General features: G+C 54.4%; 1 protein-coding gene and 1 long non-coding RNA gene across 5 annotated transcripts in view; one reads left to right on the plus strand and one right to left on the minus strand.

The window, feature by feature from the left end:
* NRG2 (neuregulin 2) overlaps positions 1 to 14,054 on the plus strand; it is a 186,188-nt gene that overhangs the window by 165,370 nt on the left and 6,764 nt on the right. The window contains exons 5-8 of one of the 4 annotated variants that reach the window (XM_081790343.1): positions 3,660 to 3,736; positions 4,100 to 4,158; positions 8,466 to 8,646; positions 12,396 to 12,498. In XM_081790343.1, the coding sequence (XP_081646469.1) occupies positions 3,660 to 3,736; positions 4,100 to 4,158; positions 8,466 to 8,646; positions 12,396 to 12,498 (420 nt within the window). The remainder of the gene's footprint in view (positions 1 to 3,659; positions 3,737 to 4,099; positions 4,159 to 8,465; positions 8,647 to 12,395; positions 12,499 to 14,054) is intronic. The other 3 variants (XM_078450540.2, XM_078450545.2, XM_078450546.2) reach the window with 3 other exon arrangements.
* LOC132681479 (uncharacterized) lies at positions 4,179 to 6,903 on the minus strand. Its single transcript, XR_009611075.3, has 3 exons — positions 6,662 to 6,903; positions 6,456 to 6,544; positions 4,179 to 4,920 (listed from the first exon to the last, which is right to left on the minus strand). It is a non-coding gene; the product is annotated as an uncharacterized LOC132681479 (long non-coding RNA).

Genomic DNA, 14,054 nt, shown 5'->3' on the forward strand with positions numbered 1-14,054 from the left:
TATTTTGATTTTTTTGCATTTCCGCTTAGCTTGGATAATGAAACTAGACTGGTCAGTTTCATTCCAGTTTCTATAAAACTCAGTTTTCCTTCCTGGTTTTCTGACACTTGTTGTTGTGTATTGGTTCAGAGCCCTGCAGGGAGTGTTGGAAAGCAGGCACACTCCATCCCTGTTTTTCTGGAATTCAGAGCCAAAAGAAACAGTGTCACTGATACTGAATTTTGTTTTAAAGAAAGAAAACTTAGGGGGATTTGAAAATGGGGGTCCAAATCAAGGTGACTGTCTCCTGTCTGGGCCAGACAGGGACCTCTGCACTTCTTCTCGCTGCTTTCTCCTCTTCTCTCCGTGTTTTTGTAGAGCACGGTTGGTGCGTGACTCTTGGGGACTGGTTCAGGGGATGATGACAGAACAAGACTCTCTTTCCAGCCCTGTGCACATACCAGCGGCATGCCTCCCTTTCCCATCAAGCTCATCCCTCCCCTCTTCTGCTCCCCCTGTCCCACCCCATGTTCAGGTGGTTCCCCCATCCCATACCCATCTGCCTGCTCATCCTCTCCACATCTCCACCCCACCCCTCATGAGGCCAGAGACCCTTCACCCCCTCCAGTGCCCTGGGGCACACCCTCATCCTTCATCCTCCCCCTCCCTCGGGTGAGGGCAGCACACATGGCATTATCCCCAGGCTACCAAAAGGAGAAACTGAGGCCCGGGAGGTGGGTGGGAAAACGGGGAGGCAGAGTTCCAACCTCTGTCACCCCAGACACAGCCCATGGGCTCTCCTCTCTGCCCCTGTCTCACCCTGCTCTTCTCCAGCCCTGGGCACAGATCTTCCCATAGTCATAGCTCATGATGTGGGGGAGGGCTGAGAAAGCTATGACCTGCCACTCCTTTTAATCTGTCCCCTGTGCTGCTGAAACTCAGAACGCCAATCCCTCTTTCAGTGGGAGCCCACTACCGGCCAGCCATCCACACTGAGTCAGACCCCACTCGTGGTGGACGGGTTTGTGTAGCCCGTACCCTGTTACATGGTCCTGAGTGCAGGGTAGCAAGGCTGTAGGTCCACTCCCAGAATCTTCTCTAGGGAAGCCTCAGGCTCCTGGATGTGGCTCATTTTCAACAAGCAGGGATAAGGAGAGCCCAGGAGCCTCCTGGAAGGATCTAATGCCCAGAGAACAGTATGGGGAGCCAGTCCCCAACCCCTGTGCTATGCCCATCCCCCATTGCCTTTTCTTTTATTCAGCCAGTGGGGAACACATGTCCCAGGGCAGAAAGATTAGGACCGTATTACATAACTCCAGGGGGGCACATTCATGTTATAGACCGTGTCCGTGGTGCCACCTGGGGTTGTACAACTCAGTGGTCATGAAAGATCTGAGGAGGCAGTTGGGGCAGTCCAGGCTGGGTGTGGGATCAGGGACTCAGGGATGTGCTTAGTTATCATCAGTCTCCCAAGAGCCGTGGGACAGCATCCCTTGACTATCAGCAAAGAAATTTTCCCTTTGCCCCTCCTGCCCCTGCACTACCCCATTCTCTCTCTTAAACACAAATACACACACACACACACAAAGAGCTGGGCTAATCTTAGACATTGGACACTGTCAAATGTATCTCTTTCTTATTCCTTTGAGGGTTCCAAGAATCATTTTGGCAATTTCCTGGGTCTTTATCCTCCACCCCCAAAGGTGCTGCTGCTTTCTTCTCCCCTCTAGTCCCCACCCGAAGTGGATATCAGTCTCTGAGAGCTGAGAAAGGAGAGCTGAGCCTGACTGGAGCTGGTTGGAAAGCCTTAGGCACTACTTCCATTTTCCTGGGACGGGATGCTTAGGTCAGAGAAGGATATATTAAGGTGTTAGCCGCCGCTGCCTCCTCCTCCTCCTCCTCTCCCTCCTCCCAGGAGCCACCCTGTTCAACAGGATGAACGTGCATCAGTTTCCCTTGTAACCACTCCCCCTCCACTTTCTTCAGACACGCTTCCCAGTCCTCCACCCCTACTCACTGGCTAGGCATACCTCCGCACACTGCCACCACTGCAGGGACCAGCCTCCTGCCTCCCCTAAGGGAGATGCCATCAAGGCCCAGAGAAACTCCAGCTGTCTGCTCACCAGCCACTCCCCACCCCCCAGCTAGATTGGAGTCAACAGGGTTTCCCCAAGGGTCTATCACAGCCAATGGGAGCCACCCCCTATAAGCTCAAGAGGTCGCTGATGGTTGGTTTACACGAGAATGCTAAGAGGTAGAGTACTCTCTCCTCTTGAGAAGGTTTACTGATTAATGTTGCACAGTGATCTATTATTGAGGAAACATCCGTGATGGGGTTACCTAACTTCCCCAAGAAAAAGAGGCAGAGGCAGCCAAAACCCATCTTCGAGGGGGGGAATGGGGGGGGGGGTCAGTCTGGCCCTGTCTTTAAGCTTCCCTTAGGTATCTGGCGTTGCTGGGGTTCAGAGGAGAGTACAGGGCAGGGCATGTCTCCCAGAAGTCTGCAAGACAGGGACTCACTTGAGAGGAGAGGGGCAGCCAGAGAGCAGAAGAAAGTGTACCTGGGGGTAAGGACAAGGTCAGGGAGAGTGGGTGGTGCTCTGTAGCTACAGAGGAGACAACATGGGAGAATGCAGTCCCACCAGAGCCAGGCAGTGACGGAGGAGCAGGTCATGGGGAAAAGACAGGCGTCCAGGCAGCCAGTAGACCCCTAACTGGAAGAAGCTTCAGGGTTCTCAGGGAGCCTGCTTTAGCCCTCCCCACCCCCGATTGTGGTTCTTGCCACCTGAGGGTAGATAGCCTGCACCTGGCCTTGGCAGGCCAGCTGTGAGACGTTGGTAATTCCGGCTCCTCCCCAGCCTCACCTTGTTCCCCACTAAGCCTTTTTCCCCCCTGTGTATTGCTCTAGGGCAGCCTTCCCCAAACCATGTTAACAAGGGTTCCTCAAAAAACGTCTTCCTTGGTCAAATAAATTGGGAACATACTGGAATATTCAAGCTCTTTCCTCCTACAAAACGTTTCCTAGCCTTTCATATGGCAGCGTGCACTGCAACTCTATAAGGAAGTCTGGGAACGGATTTCCTAAATTTATTTGGCCACAGAACCCTCTTTGAGAGAACAGATGAAACACCTCCAAGGTCACCTTTGTCATGGGCACACAGTCTGGGAACAGCATTCCGGAGTTCTCCTTTGAGCTTTCTGGGGGCTGTTTCATGGATGAGAAAACCTGCCCAGGGCCCTGGAGAGAACCCTTTGGTAGGGCCTGGAAGGAATGGCTTCCCAGAACTTGGTATTCTGGAAGGCTCCCGGCATCCTACCTGACTGCCTGGCACCAGGGGCTACCTTTCTGGCTTCATGGGACCCCAGGCAGGTCAGAAGGGAAATCTCCACACCCACAGGACAATTGGGCATTAGGTTCCCAATTTCCCCACCCGCTTCCCTCAATCATCCTCCTCTCCGCCCCACCCCTGCCCCCCACCACCCACGGAGCAACACCGGGTAGAGAGATTTTGAAGATTTCTGAGCCCTCCCCCCAGCCCTGACTCCAGCCCCTGCAGCTACGAGTGTGCCCCAGCGCCCGACTTGGTTTTCTCATTCATCACTGTGCACTTTGATTTCTAACCTGAGCCTCGCGGATGATGCCAGTTTGTTCTGTGATTTTTCCCCTTTTCCTTCTCCAGATGTCCAAACGGATTCTTCGGACAGAGATGTTTGGAGAAACTGCCTTTGCGATTGTACATGCCAGATCCTAAGCAAAGTATGTTTGAAGATACAAACACAAGTCCCTGCTCCTTAGAAAGCTTCCGGGTGCAGTCCCCCCAATGTAGGGCATAGGGCCAGGGGTGTTGGTTGTTTTGATCTTTGGCTGTTTTGTTTTGTTTCTCTTTTCTTTTTTTGTATTTTGGTTTGTTCTTTTGTTTTGCTTTGTTTTTCATTTTTTGGCCTAATCCTTGGGTTTAAAGTTCAGGGCTGCAGGTAAGGGGCAGAGTGGCAAGGCCAGTACAAGCGGTAACGGTGGCAAAGAACCCAGCTGGCATCGGCAGGAGCCCGTGCCGGGGTGTTGCAATGCCTGTGTCTTGCTATCCTGGCTCTCTCTTTCTGGTTTTCTTTCTTTTGGTAGGTGCCCTGTGGGATACACCGGGGACAGGTGTCAGCAGTTCGCAATGGTCAACTTCTCCAGTATGTCTCTTTCTTCTATTTCTTTTCCTCCCTGGTGACTGACAATCTCCCCACGCGAGAGGGACAGGGCCTTGCCTAGAGAGACTAGAGGGAGTCGCGGGGGAAGGGAGGGGGGTAGGGAGTGGTAGTGTCCTGGGCTCCTCTCAGTCGTCAGTGCTAACTAGAAGCCTGTTCGGAGGAGACGGATTTGCCCTCCTGCCACCCCCCACCCCGTCCCAACTCTTGGCTGGGCACAGTTACAGCCCCGGATTCTCTCTGCAAGCGTCGGGGGCTGCGCTCAGGCCTCCGCACCACTTCCGAGAGCAGACAGCCTGGCCAGCAATGGGAGAAGCATGAGCAGGGCCCTCGCCTGCCTTTTAAAGCCTGTTGAGGATGTCAGGTGCTGATGGGGCCAGGCAATGAGTGTATGCACGTGTGTGCTGGTGCGTTTGCGAAAGACAAACAAGTTCTCAGCCTGTCTTTGGGTCTGGCCAGAGTTTGTTTTATTTGACTTGGGGCGATGGGGGAGAGTGGGGAAGGGGATGCTGAGGGAGAACAAGCCCCAGGGCACTGGTTTCCACAGAGGCCAGAGACCAGAGACTTTTATGCGGCTCAAGGATGGGGTGGGATGGGGGTTTGCTGCCTACTAAAAGAGGAAATGAGGATTCAAGGGATGATTGGTGATTCTCTCCAGGCCCTCTCTGGTCTGAGTCCCCATCCAGGACTCCATTCCCTTCCTTTCTTCCACTTGTGAGGCTGGAGCTTTCTGGTTTGCCTAGTTAGCTGGGAAAAAAAAAAAAAAAAAAAAATGTGAGCCCTGCAGCAGAAAGATGAGACCCTAATTGTAGAGTGTTTTATTTGAGGCTGGGAACAATTTCTTCAAGCATCACCAGGTGGAGGCATAGCAGAGCAAAAAGCCCCCGGCCAGCTATGGACTCCATCTGGGGCCCACCAGTCTCTTGGCCTGCAAGGCAGGACACTGTCACCCATCCTTCAGAACATACTAGGCCCTTGCTCAGCCCACCCCACTGCCTCCTCTCTTAGGACAGCTGTATCCCGTGAAGAATTAGGAACCAAAGTGATGGTGCCTGGGTCAGAGGCAGAGCTCCAGGAGAGGCCTAGAGCAGGACCCAGAGGGTCATTTAGGTAGCCCTTTGGAGAAAAGTGGTTTTTGAGTTTGGGTCTCAGGGTAGAGAAACAAGTCTACCCAGTCCTCCTTAGGCCACAGCACAAAAGCCTAGAAATCATCACCTCCTTCTCCCTGCTAGAGCCTGGAAGCCATGACTTAAAGAGGAAAGTAGAGGCCGCAGGGAGGTGGGGGCTGGTCGGCCCAGATGGTCAACTGTCTTCACAGTGTGTGGGAGGCAGCACTCCCCCCAGGCCCCTCCGTCTGGAGGCCAGGGAGGAAGGCTATGGGGATAAGAGGAGAGCTGTGGGCAGGGCATGTGGTCCAGAATTCTCCAGAGCCCAGGCTCCAGGAAGAATTGCAGAGTCAGATCCAGCCCCACCTATGGAAGACCATAGGTCAGGAGGGGCCTCAGGAAGGAACAAAGCAGCCAGGCCAAGGCTAAGGACCAGGGGAAAGAGGCAATGGAGGACCTATTCCTGTTCACCCTTAGGTCCAGAGCCTCCCTGGCTTACGGGACTGTTCTGGACAGGGAGCCCCAGCCCGTCCCAAATCAGAGGAGCAGAGCCTCCAGAACTTGGCCATTGGCCAAGCTTCTCTGCCAGCTGGGCCGCTTCAGCTTTCAGCTCAGAGCTGCTTGAAGGGTCAGCAGGGCCTCAGGAGCCCAGAAAAAGTCTAGAAATGCTGCCACAGGCCTTTCTGCCTAGTGTCATCAGGATCATTGCTGTTACCTTTGCATGAAGGATTTCTAGTCTTCAAGCACTTTGCCCAGAGCACTTACGGCACTTACGGCATCAGATAATTATTGAAAAGGTAGCAGAAAATGCTACCTTTAAGTGTTCAGGCTTTGGATTCAGATAGATCTGAATAAAAATGCCAGCTGCTGAGCTCACTAGTTCTGGGGCCTCATTTAACCTCTCCGAGTTTGTTTTCTCATCTCTAAAATGGGGGTAGTAACATTTACACCTCGAGGGTTGCCGTTGAGGATGGGAGTGCAGTGCTCCCTACGAAGGCTTAGCAGAGAGCCGGCCGCTGTTGATGGAGAGCAGCTGAGTACCTCTTGCGGCTACAGCTGGTATGGGGTAGGAGGCAGGAGGACCCCCACCAGTACCCTGGTGGCTGACTCCCAGCAAGCCCTGAGCAAGGGGTCTGACTTTCTCCCTCTGCCCAGACAGCCTCTAGACCAGATTACCTTTTGCAGAGTCCATGGAAACAGAGCCTATGGCCACAGTTGCATTCCTTCTTCCCCTGACAGCCACTCCATTTCCTGAGAGTCAAAACCTGCACATCGGTGTACCCCCCAAGTGAAAGAACACACACATGTACCTACACACACACACACACACGTAAGCACCTACTGACACGTGCTCAAACACACAAGCACACGCCTGCACTCACATGCACAAACACATGAGCATGTGCTCTCATCAGGGGCCCGCGTCCTGGCCTCCCCGGCCAGGCCCCTGTAACTGTGTGTCATAAGATGTGTCCAGGATGAAGACTTTGTGTATCATCTGGTAAACCTGGCCCTGCTGGGAGTCCAGCATCGGGTTGCCATGGTTACTGGTCAATATGCAAATGTCTGCCCAATAGGACCTGTCTGTGACTCAATGGTGCCACTCTGTCCTGGCTGAGTGGCAGCCTATGAACATGATGAGTGGGGGGCATCTTTGCCAGGAGCAGACATAGCCACCGTCCCTTCAGAATCCATCCCCTGTGAGAGGAAAGCAGGGCTGCCTTCCCGGCAGTGACATCACCAGTCCTGTCAGCCACCGCTGACCCACCCAAAACCGTACTGGCCTTCAACTGAAAGGGGAGGTCAGTTAGGAGGCCCAGAAGCTGCTGCTGCCGCTGTGACTTGGTTCCCAGAGCAGGGAAGCAGAAGAAAACTCATCAAAGGCTTTGGGACCCAGCTCGCTACTCCAGGTGGTCAGTTCTCATGACTAAACCAGTCAGGCCCAGAGACTCAATCAGCAGGAACAGAAAAGGACTTCCAGCTGATGGCCCCCATGCTCTCCTTCCCCTACAGGAGACGAGATCATCAGAACACAAGTTCACCTCCACCCTGGATGTCATGGCGCTGACTGTGCATGTGGGGAGGCCACAGACTGGGCCCCTTCATACACACTGAGCCTCCCGCTGTCCAGGCCTCTCATGTCTTCCTCTCACTGCATATAGACACTTTTGACAGATGAGGAAACAGAGACTAGACTTGCCCACGTGCACACAGCAAATTAGGGACAAAACTGAAACTCAGAGCCTGCAGACAGGCGCTGGCTACAGTAGAATGGTAGGTGAGCTTTTCAGAAACACTCTTGAGATTTCTGGGCTGCCACCCCAGAGCCTGATCCCATCGGTCTGGATGATTCTGAGGTACGGCCGGGTAGCAGAGTTCCCAGAGCTCCAATGTGAACAGAGAAGACTCTAAGAGGTGGACAGGCCTGGTACACTTGGAGACACAGTGGGTCTGGGGCAGGGCTGACCCTTGGGCCCTTTGATCTCGATGGCGTGGGCACCCACCTCACAGGGCTCTGAAAGCGCACCTGTACAACACGATCGACTTCAGAGTGCGACTGGCTCACCGTCTGACACGCGTGTTCCACAGGTGAACCCACCTGTCTCTTCCTAGAAGTTGCAGTTTGCTTTTCTAAGTGGTGAAATCAGGACCCGACCCCAAGGCCTAGGCCCTGTAGGCATCTAAGGTGTTGGAAGTGTCAAGAAGTGACCTGCTGGCTGGAGCCTCCTCCTGTCCCCACAAACTCAGGAGTCTTCAAGCCCAGGCTCCCAGGAGAGGGGCCTTTGGAGGCAGGACAGGGACAAGGACCAGTCTGGGCACCCCATGCCCTCGTTCTGAACAGAAAAAAGGGCCCGGTGAACGAGCTCAGGGCTGAGCAGGCGGTCTCCGGGGGGGGCGTGGGAGTGTGGAAGGCCTGGCCCTGGAGCTGGGGGCAGGGGGAAACAGGACTCCTCAGACCCCCACCCCCACTCACCTTTCCTCCCTGGGGACATCTGCCGACTGACTCTTGCGCCTCCGCCTCCCCATCAGGTACTAACCCCACAGCTCATCTCTAAAGAACCTGCCCTGCCTGCTGATCCTAACATTTCCTCTTTCTACCCCCCTCAGGGCTCTTGGGGACTGGGTGCCAGGGCAGGGGTTCAGGAGGCCGGGAGGGAACACCACTAACCTGCTTTCACCTCACAGGCTGGCTGCTGGTGTCTGAAGAATCCTGACCAACGTTTCTCTCTCTCTCTCTCTCTCTCTCTCTCTCTCTCCTGCCCTCCCCGCTCCCCCGAACTCTCTCTGTATCTCTCCCTCCATCCCCTCCCCTCTCTGACCCTGCTCTCTTCTGCACTGCCAGAGCATCTTGGATTTGAACTAAAGGGTACGAAGCTCTATGTGTCAGTCAGTGCCATCCACCCCAGCCCTCTCCACAGCCTCTGACACCATGTGTGCTGGTTTCCTTTCCAAAAAATGGAAAAGGGATGATTCCAAAAATCTCCCCTGGCCCTCCCAAGATGTCCCATCATAAACTATGTTGATTTGGGGGAGACAAGAGAAGGGCGGAATAGGTGCCCCCAGTGTACAGCGGGGCCCCCTCGCCTGAGGCCTCACTGGGGGAGGAGCTTCCCGAGCTGATGCCCAAAGGGTTGGCCAGACAAGAGACAGGCCCCTGGAGAGCTGGTGTCCGGAAGCCATGAAATCCTGGCTTGGAGAGTTGTGCAGAGAGGCACCCGCTTTAATTTGACTTTAATTCTCCTTCCTTTTCCCACTTCCATCTCCACTGCTTTTCATTCTGCACCATGCTGGCAGTAATAATGCCCATTTGTCTCTGCCCCCTGCCCCATGTCTGTCTGCCAGGCTTTGCCATCTGCTTGAGGCTGTCACTCCCTCCATGATCTGTCTCCACAATGGCATGCGTGTTCGCCTGTGGGCCAGACGAGCAAGGGTCAAGGGTGAGCTGGCCTCCGGTGCTCACCCTCCTGCCCCCCCCCAGCTCAGAACCTTACCTCCCTCCCACTTCTTCCCTCTGGCCCCTGGGAGACACATTGAATGCAAAGGGACTTGGAGGCAGCGTTCTGTCCTCTCTCTGAGCTGGGAGGCTCCACCCAGGCTTAAATGGAGAGATGCAGGGACTCGGACGGTCAAGGCTTCGGTGGGGTCAGACCTCAGAGGCGGTGCAGAGCCTGCAGTTCTGAAAAGGCTGTTCTTGAGGCAGGTCTGGAGAGGCCCCGCTTCCCTCACCACCCAGCCCCTATCAGCTCTCCTCAGAAGATAGAGCTAAAAGCCTGTGGAAGCGTGTGTGTCTATGGCTGCTGGTGATGGGACGGGAGGAGAGGGGTGAGTCTGCGTGGTCTGCATGTGACGGTGCACGACACGAACCTGCAGGGGTGTGTGTGTTGTGGGGGAGGGGGGGGCGTCACACGCCTTGTTAGGTCTCTCTGTGCAGGATGTGAGTGCACAGAGGCACACAGCAGGGCATCTTTGTGTTAAGGGCTGAGTGCTGTGCAGGTGGAACTGGGAGGGCGCGGAGGTGAGTGCGCACGTGTGCGAATAAATGCCTGTGTCTGTAATGGCGGTCTGTATGTCCATTCGTGCACCAACTCGACAGACATCTACTGAACCCCAGAATTTGCCAACTCTGGCGATCTGGCATACAGAGTCCCTGCCTTCCTGGCACTCAAATTCACAGTATGAGACATGCAACAAACAGGAAAGATAGCAGGTGGTGGTAAGTGCCCTACTGAAAATAAAAGAAGGTGATGGGAGGGTGCCAAGCTGGAGACGGAGTTACTTTAGCTAAGTGGCCAGGAAAGGCTGATGCGATGAGGTAGCATCTGCGCTAAACCCTGATTAAAAGTAGCCAGCCCTGCAAACAACTGGAGGAGGGTGTTTGAGGCAAGTTAGGGAGGGTGTGGTTGGAGCGGGCTTGCCTTGCTCAGTGGACAGAAGGAATGCCAGCGACTTTGGTCACAGAAGACATGGGGACTGAACCAATGACGAGATGTAAAAGGAGGGCTGAGATGGTAACCCAGGCCTCCTAGGCCATGGTAGGTCTTTGGGTTGTCTTCGAATCGCAGGGGGCGGCCATTGTGAGTTTGAAGCCAAGGAGTAAATGATCTGCAGGCTTGGGGGCAGAGAATAGACTGGGTTGGGAGACAGGCTGGGGAGCAGTGGCAGTAAGGAAGCCTGTCAGAAGGTGACCTGCTATCCAGGTGAGAGATGACACCATCCTGGACTGAGCTAGAAGCAGTGGAAGTGGTCAAACCCAGAATCTACTTGGGAGGCAGAGCTGAGAAGACTTGCTGAAGGACTAGGTATCAGAGCAGGCGGGGAGAAAGGAGTCATCAGCAGTGATGCCAAGTTCAGGGCCTGAGCAATAGGGGAGGTGGTGCGACCACTGACGACATGGGAAGGGCCAGGAGCAGGTATGGAAAGAGGCTGGGGAATCAGCACTTCTGTTTGGCCATGGCCCTTGGGTAGAGCGGTCCGGAGCTCAGGCAGAAGTCAGAGCAGGAGATGCAAATTTGAGAGTCCCCTGCATACAGATGGTATTTAAAGTCTGAGCTGGGTGAGATCATGAGGGGAAAGAGGGCACGTGGAGGAAGGAAAGAAGCCTGAGAGCTCTGGGCCCTTCTACCTTGCAGGCCACATAGAAGAGTAGGAGCAGCAACTGAACAGGTCAGCCGGTGAAAGAGGGGGACACCCAGGAAAGAAGAGCCATCCAGGGGGAGTGGGCGCAACAGGGGGAGTGAGCCGAGAGGGAAGCAAATGACCACAGGACTTGGAAGTGGGTAGTTGTTGGTGACCGTGACCAGAGTGGTCTCCGAGGAATGACAGAGACAGATGCCCCACTGGAGAGGACTGGGAGTGGGCAGGGATGAGAACCAGAAGCAGGATATGGACCACAGAGCCCAGAGATGGGGGGCCAGGGTGGAGGGTTAAGACTGCATGAGTGTGTGTGTGTGTGTGTGTGTGTGTGCGCGTACACGCTTCCCTAGACATGTATGAGTGTATCTTTGTGAAGGGGTCTGTGTGCAGATAGCCAGAGCTGTAAAGGTATGTGTGTCTAGAGGGTTTGTACTCGCAGTTTTTGCTGGTTGGTGTACACAGGAGGGGCTGCAAGTCCAAGGACTTTAGGACATTTCCCAGGGCTCTACCATGGTGCTGGGGTCTAGCCTCCACCTATCCCTGTGCTGGGGGGAGGGGGCCATGTGGAGGGGCCAGCTGGCAGGTACAGGTGGGGGCAGGGGATGGCTAGGCTGCTGCTGTCACCTTTTTCCTTTTCTTCCTCCTGGTTTTCTCTGCTCTAGACGGGCAAGAGTTGCCCCACCAAGAAGTAGGAGGTGGAAGGGATGGCCGGTTCTTTTTGAGACCCAGCCTAGCTCAACCCCTCAGAAAGGGTGGCGGCTGCTCCTTGAGCACAAGAACTTTCCTAGGCACCAAGGGCTATGCTGCCATTCGTGGGTTTCTCGAAAGCAAAGGGAAGGGCTGGAATGGGCCAGGGCCACATGCTATCCAGGGTGCAGGAACAAATCAAGGCCTTTCTCTCTATGCCCTCCTCCATGGGCCTGGTCTGCTCTGTCCCTGCTCCTGGCGTCCCTCCTAAGTCCAGCCTCTGGGTCTGATGTCCTGTCTGACGTCCTTGCCTTTCTTAGCAAAGCAGAAATGGCAAGCCAGCTCTGCCGAGTGTCTACATGTTCACTGCCATGAAGAACAGCTCTCCCCAACCCATCCAGGCTCTTTGAAGCCATCAGGCCATAGTGGAGCAGGGCAAGGTTGCTGGCCAAGCCGGGTTGCCCTCGCCTGTGGCCTTTGGAATTTCACCTCCATCCCACCCACCCCCACCCCCTGCATTTTCCATTCATGTGCTTTGGGCAGGGTGTAGGGTTTGGGAAGGTGAATTCAGTCACTTGTGAGCAGATCACGTGTGGGAGGATTTGGGGGCAACAGAAAGCAATCCAGTAGGAAGGGACTAGCTGGGGAAGGAGGAGATGCAAAGGAGCTGGGAGGCCCTGAGCTGGAAGGAGCCCAAAGCTTTGGGGGCAGGTGGGGGTGGGTTCTTTGCACCACTTTCCCCTTGGATCTGCCTCCTGCCCTGCCCCCTCACATCCTCTTCTTCTGCCTCTGCAGAAGCCGAGGAGCTGTACCAGAAGAGGGTCCTGACTATCACCGGTATCTGCGTGGCTCTGCTGGTCGTGGGCATTGTCTGCGTGGTCGCCTACTGCAAGACTAAGTGAGTGTCAGACACTCAGGCCTGCAGTAGGCCAACTAGGGATGGGCCTCCAGGACTGTTTTTGTGAAAACGGTCTCTCTCCACCCCCGCACCCCCACACACACCCTCCCCATGTCTGGCCTGGCCACTTCCTTATGCCCCAACAGCCCCTTCAGGGGCCTCTGCAGCTGGTGTGGAGAGGAAGGGCTGGGCCAAGAAGCAGGAGCAGAGGGTAGGAGGGACAGGCCCCAGAGGAATGAACAAGAATTGTTGTGAGCCCGAGTGTTGGAAGAAGACAGATCTGGGTTTGAATTCAGCTCTCCCATTTACCATGACCCTGGGTAAATTGACGGATCTCTCGGAGTCCTCATCTGTAAAGCGGGAGTGATCCTAGTATGTACCTCAGATGACACTGTGAAGGGGCATCTGCCCTATCAAGTAGGCTGGTGCTGGAGCAGTGTTGGGAGTGAGGAAGCACAGAAAAGAAGGCTGCATTCCCAGTGGAAAAAGAGACCTTGGGATGTACTGCCTCATCTCACTTGAGAGCGGGCCAGGCCAGAGCCCGAAGAAGATGAGGCCAGGTCACTTCTGGGCAGAGGAAAGATGGGGCAGAACTTTAGAGCAAGGGGAAGAAAGGTGCAGAAAGGGTGCTCCCAGTTCCTGTAGAAGAGTGCAGGCTGACAGACAAATGTGGGAAAGGGTCAGCTGTGTTCCTAGAGCACGAGCAGCTCAGACTAGTTGGAGTAATTCTGGGGTCAAGGAAAAGGCATGAGTCTAAAAAGACAGCTGGAACCTAGATAGTACCATAGGGCATTGAATCCCAAGCTAGGAAGCCTGGGTTTATTCTGTAAATGGTAGGGAGCCAATGAAGGTTGTAGAGTGATGTAGTGCAGAGAAAATGATAGGTTTGTCCCATCCATTCTTATCCAGAAAGCAAGGTCTGGGCATAGCCACCATTTAGTGTACTGAGTCCCGTGGTCTTGACTCTTGCTACGCCTATCTATGAGATCTAAGGCCCTGCCGGCCTTGGGATTTGGGGCTCAAGGATCCCAGAGGAGACTGGGCCCAGGTAGGAAAAATGAGGTCAAGAACTAGTGGAAAAGCAAGCCCCTATTCTAACCTCATTCATTTCTTCAACAAACTTTCATTCACTGCCTGCTAGATACCAGGCCCTGCACCAGGCCCATGGCCAGTGCTCTAAGCAAGATGTCCAGTGTGATAAGATACATTGCAGGAGTGCCTAACTTTTGCTGGAAGGCAAGAAGGGTTTCTCTGAGGAAGTAGCATTTAGGCTGAGCCTAAGAGAAGAGCAGGAGTTAGCAGGTGAAGAAGAGGCAGAGAGTGTGCTCCATTGGGATGTAACAGTATGTGCAGAGGTCCAAAGGGTAGAGAGGGCAGCATGGTGGGGGATCAGAAATAAGCCTCCCAAGGATACAGCAAGCTAGGGCAGTGAGAGGGCACTGAGAGAGGGCCAGCGATGGGTTTTGTTGTTTTTGGTTTTTAATGTTTATTTTTGAGAGAGAGCATGAGCATGAGCAGGGGAGCACAGAGGATCTGAAGCAGGCTTTGTGCTGACA

Source organism: Panthera onca, chromosome A1, assembly GCF_046562875.1.
Source record: "Panthera onca isolate mPanOnc1 chromosome A1, mPanOnc1 haplotype 2, whole genome shotgun sequence".
Lineage (NCBI taxonomy): Eukaryota > Metazoa > Chordata > Mammalia > Carnivora > Felidae > Panthera > Panthera onca.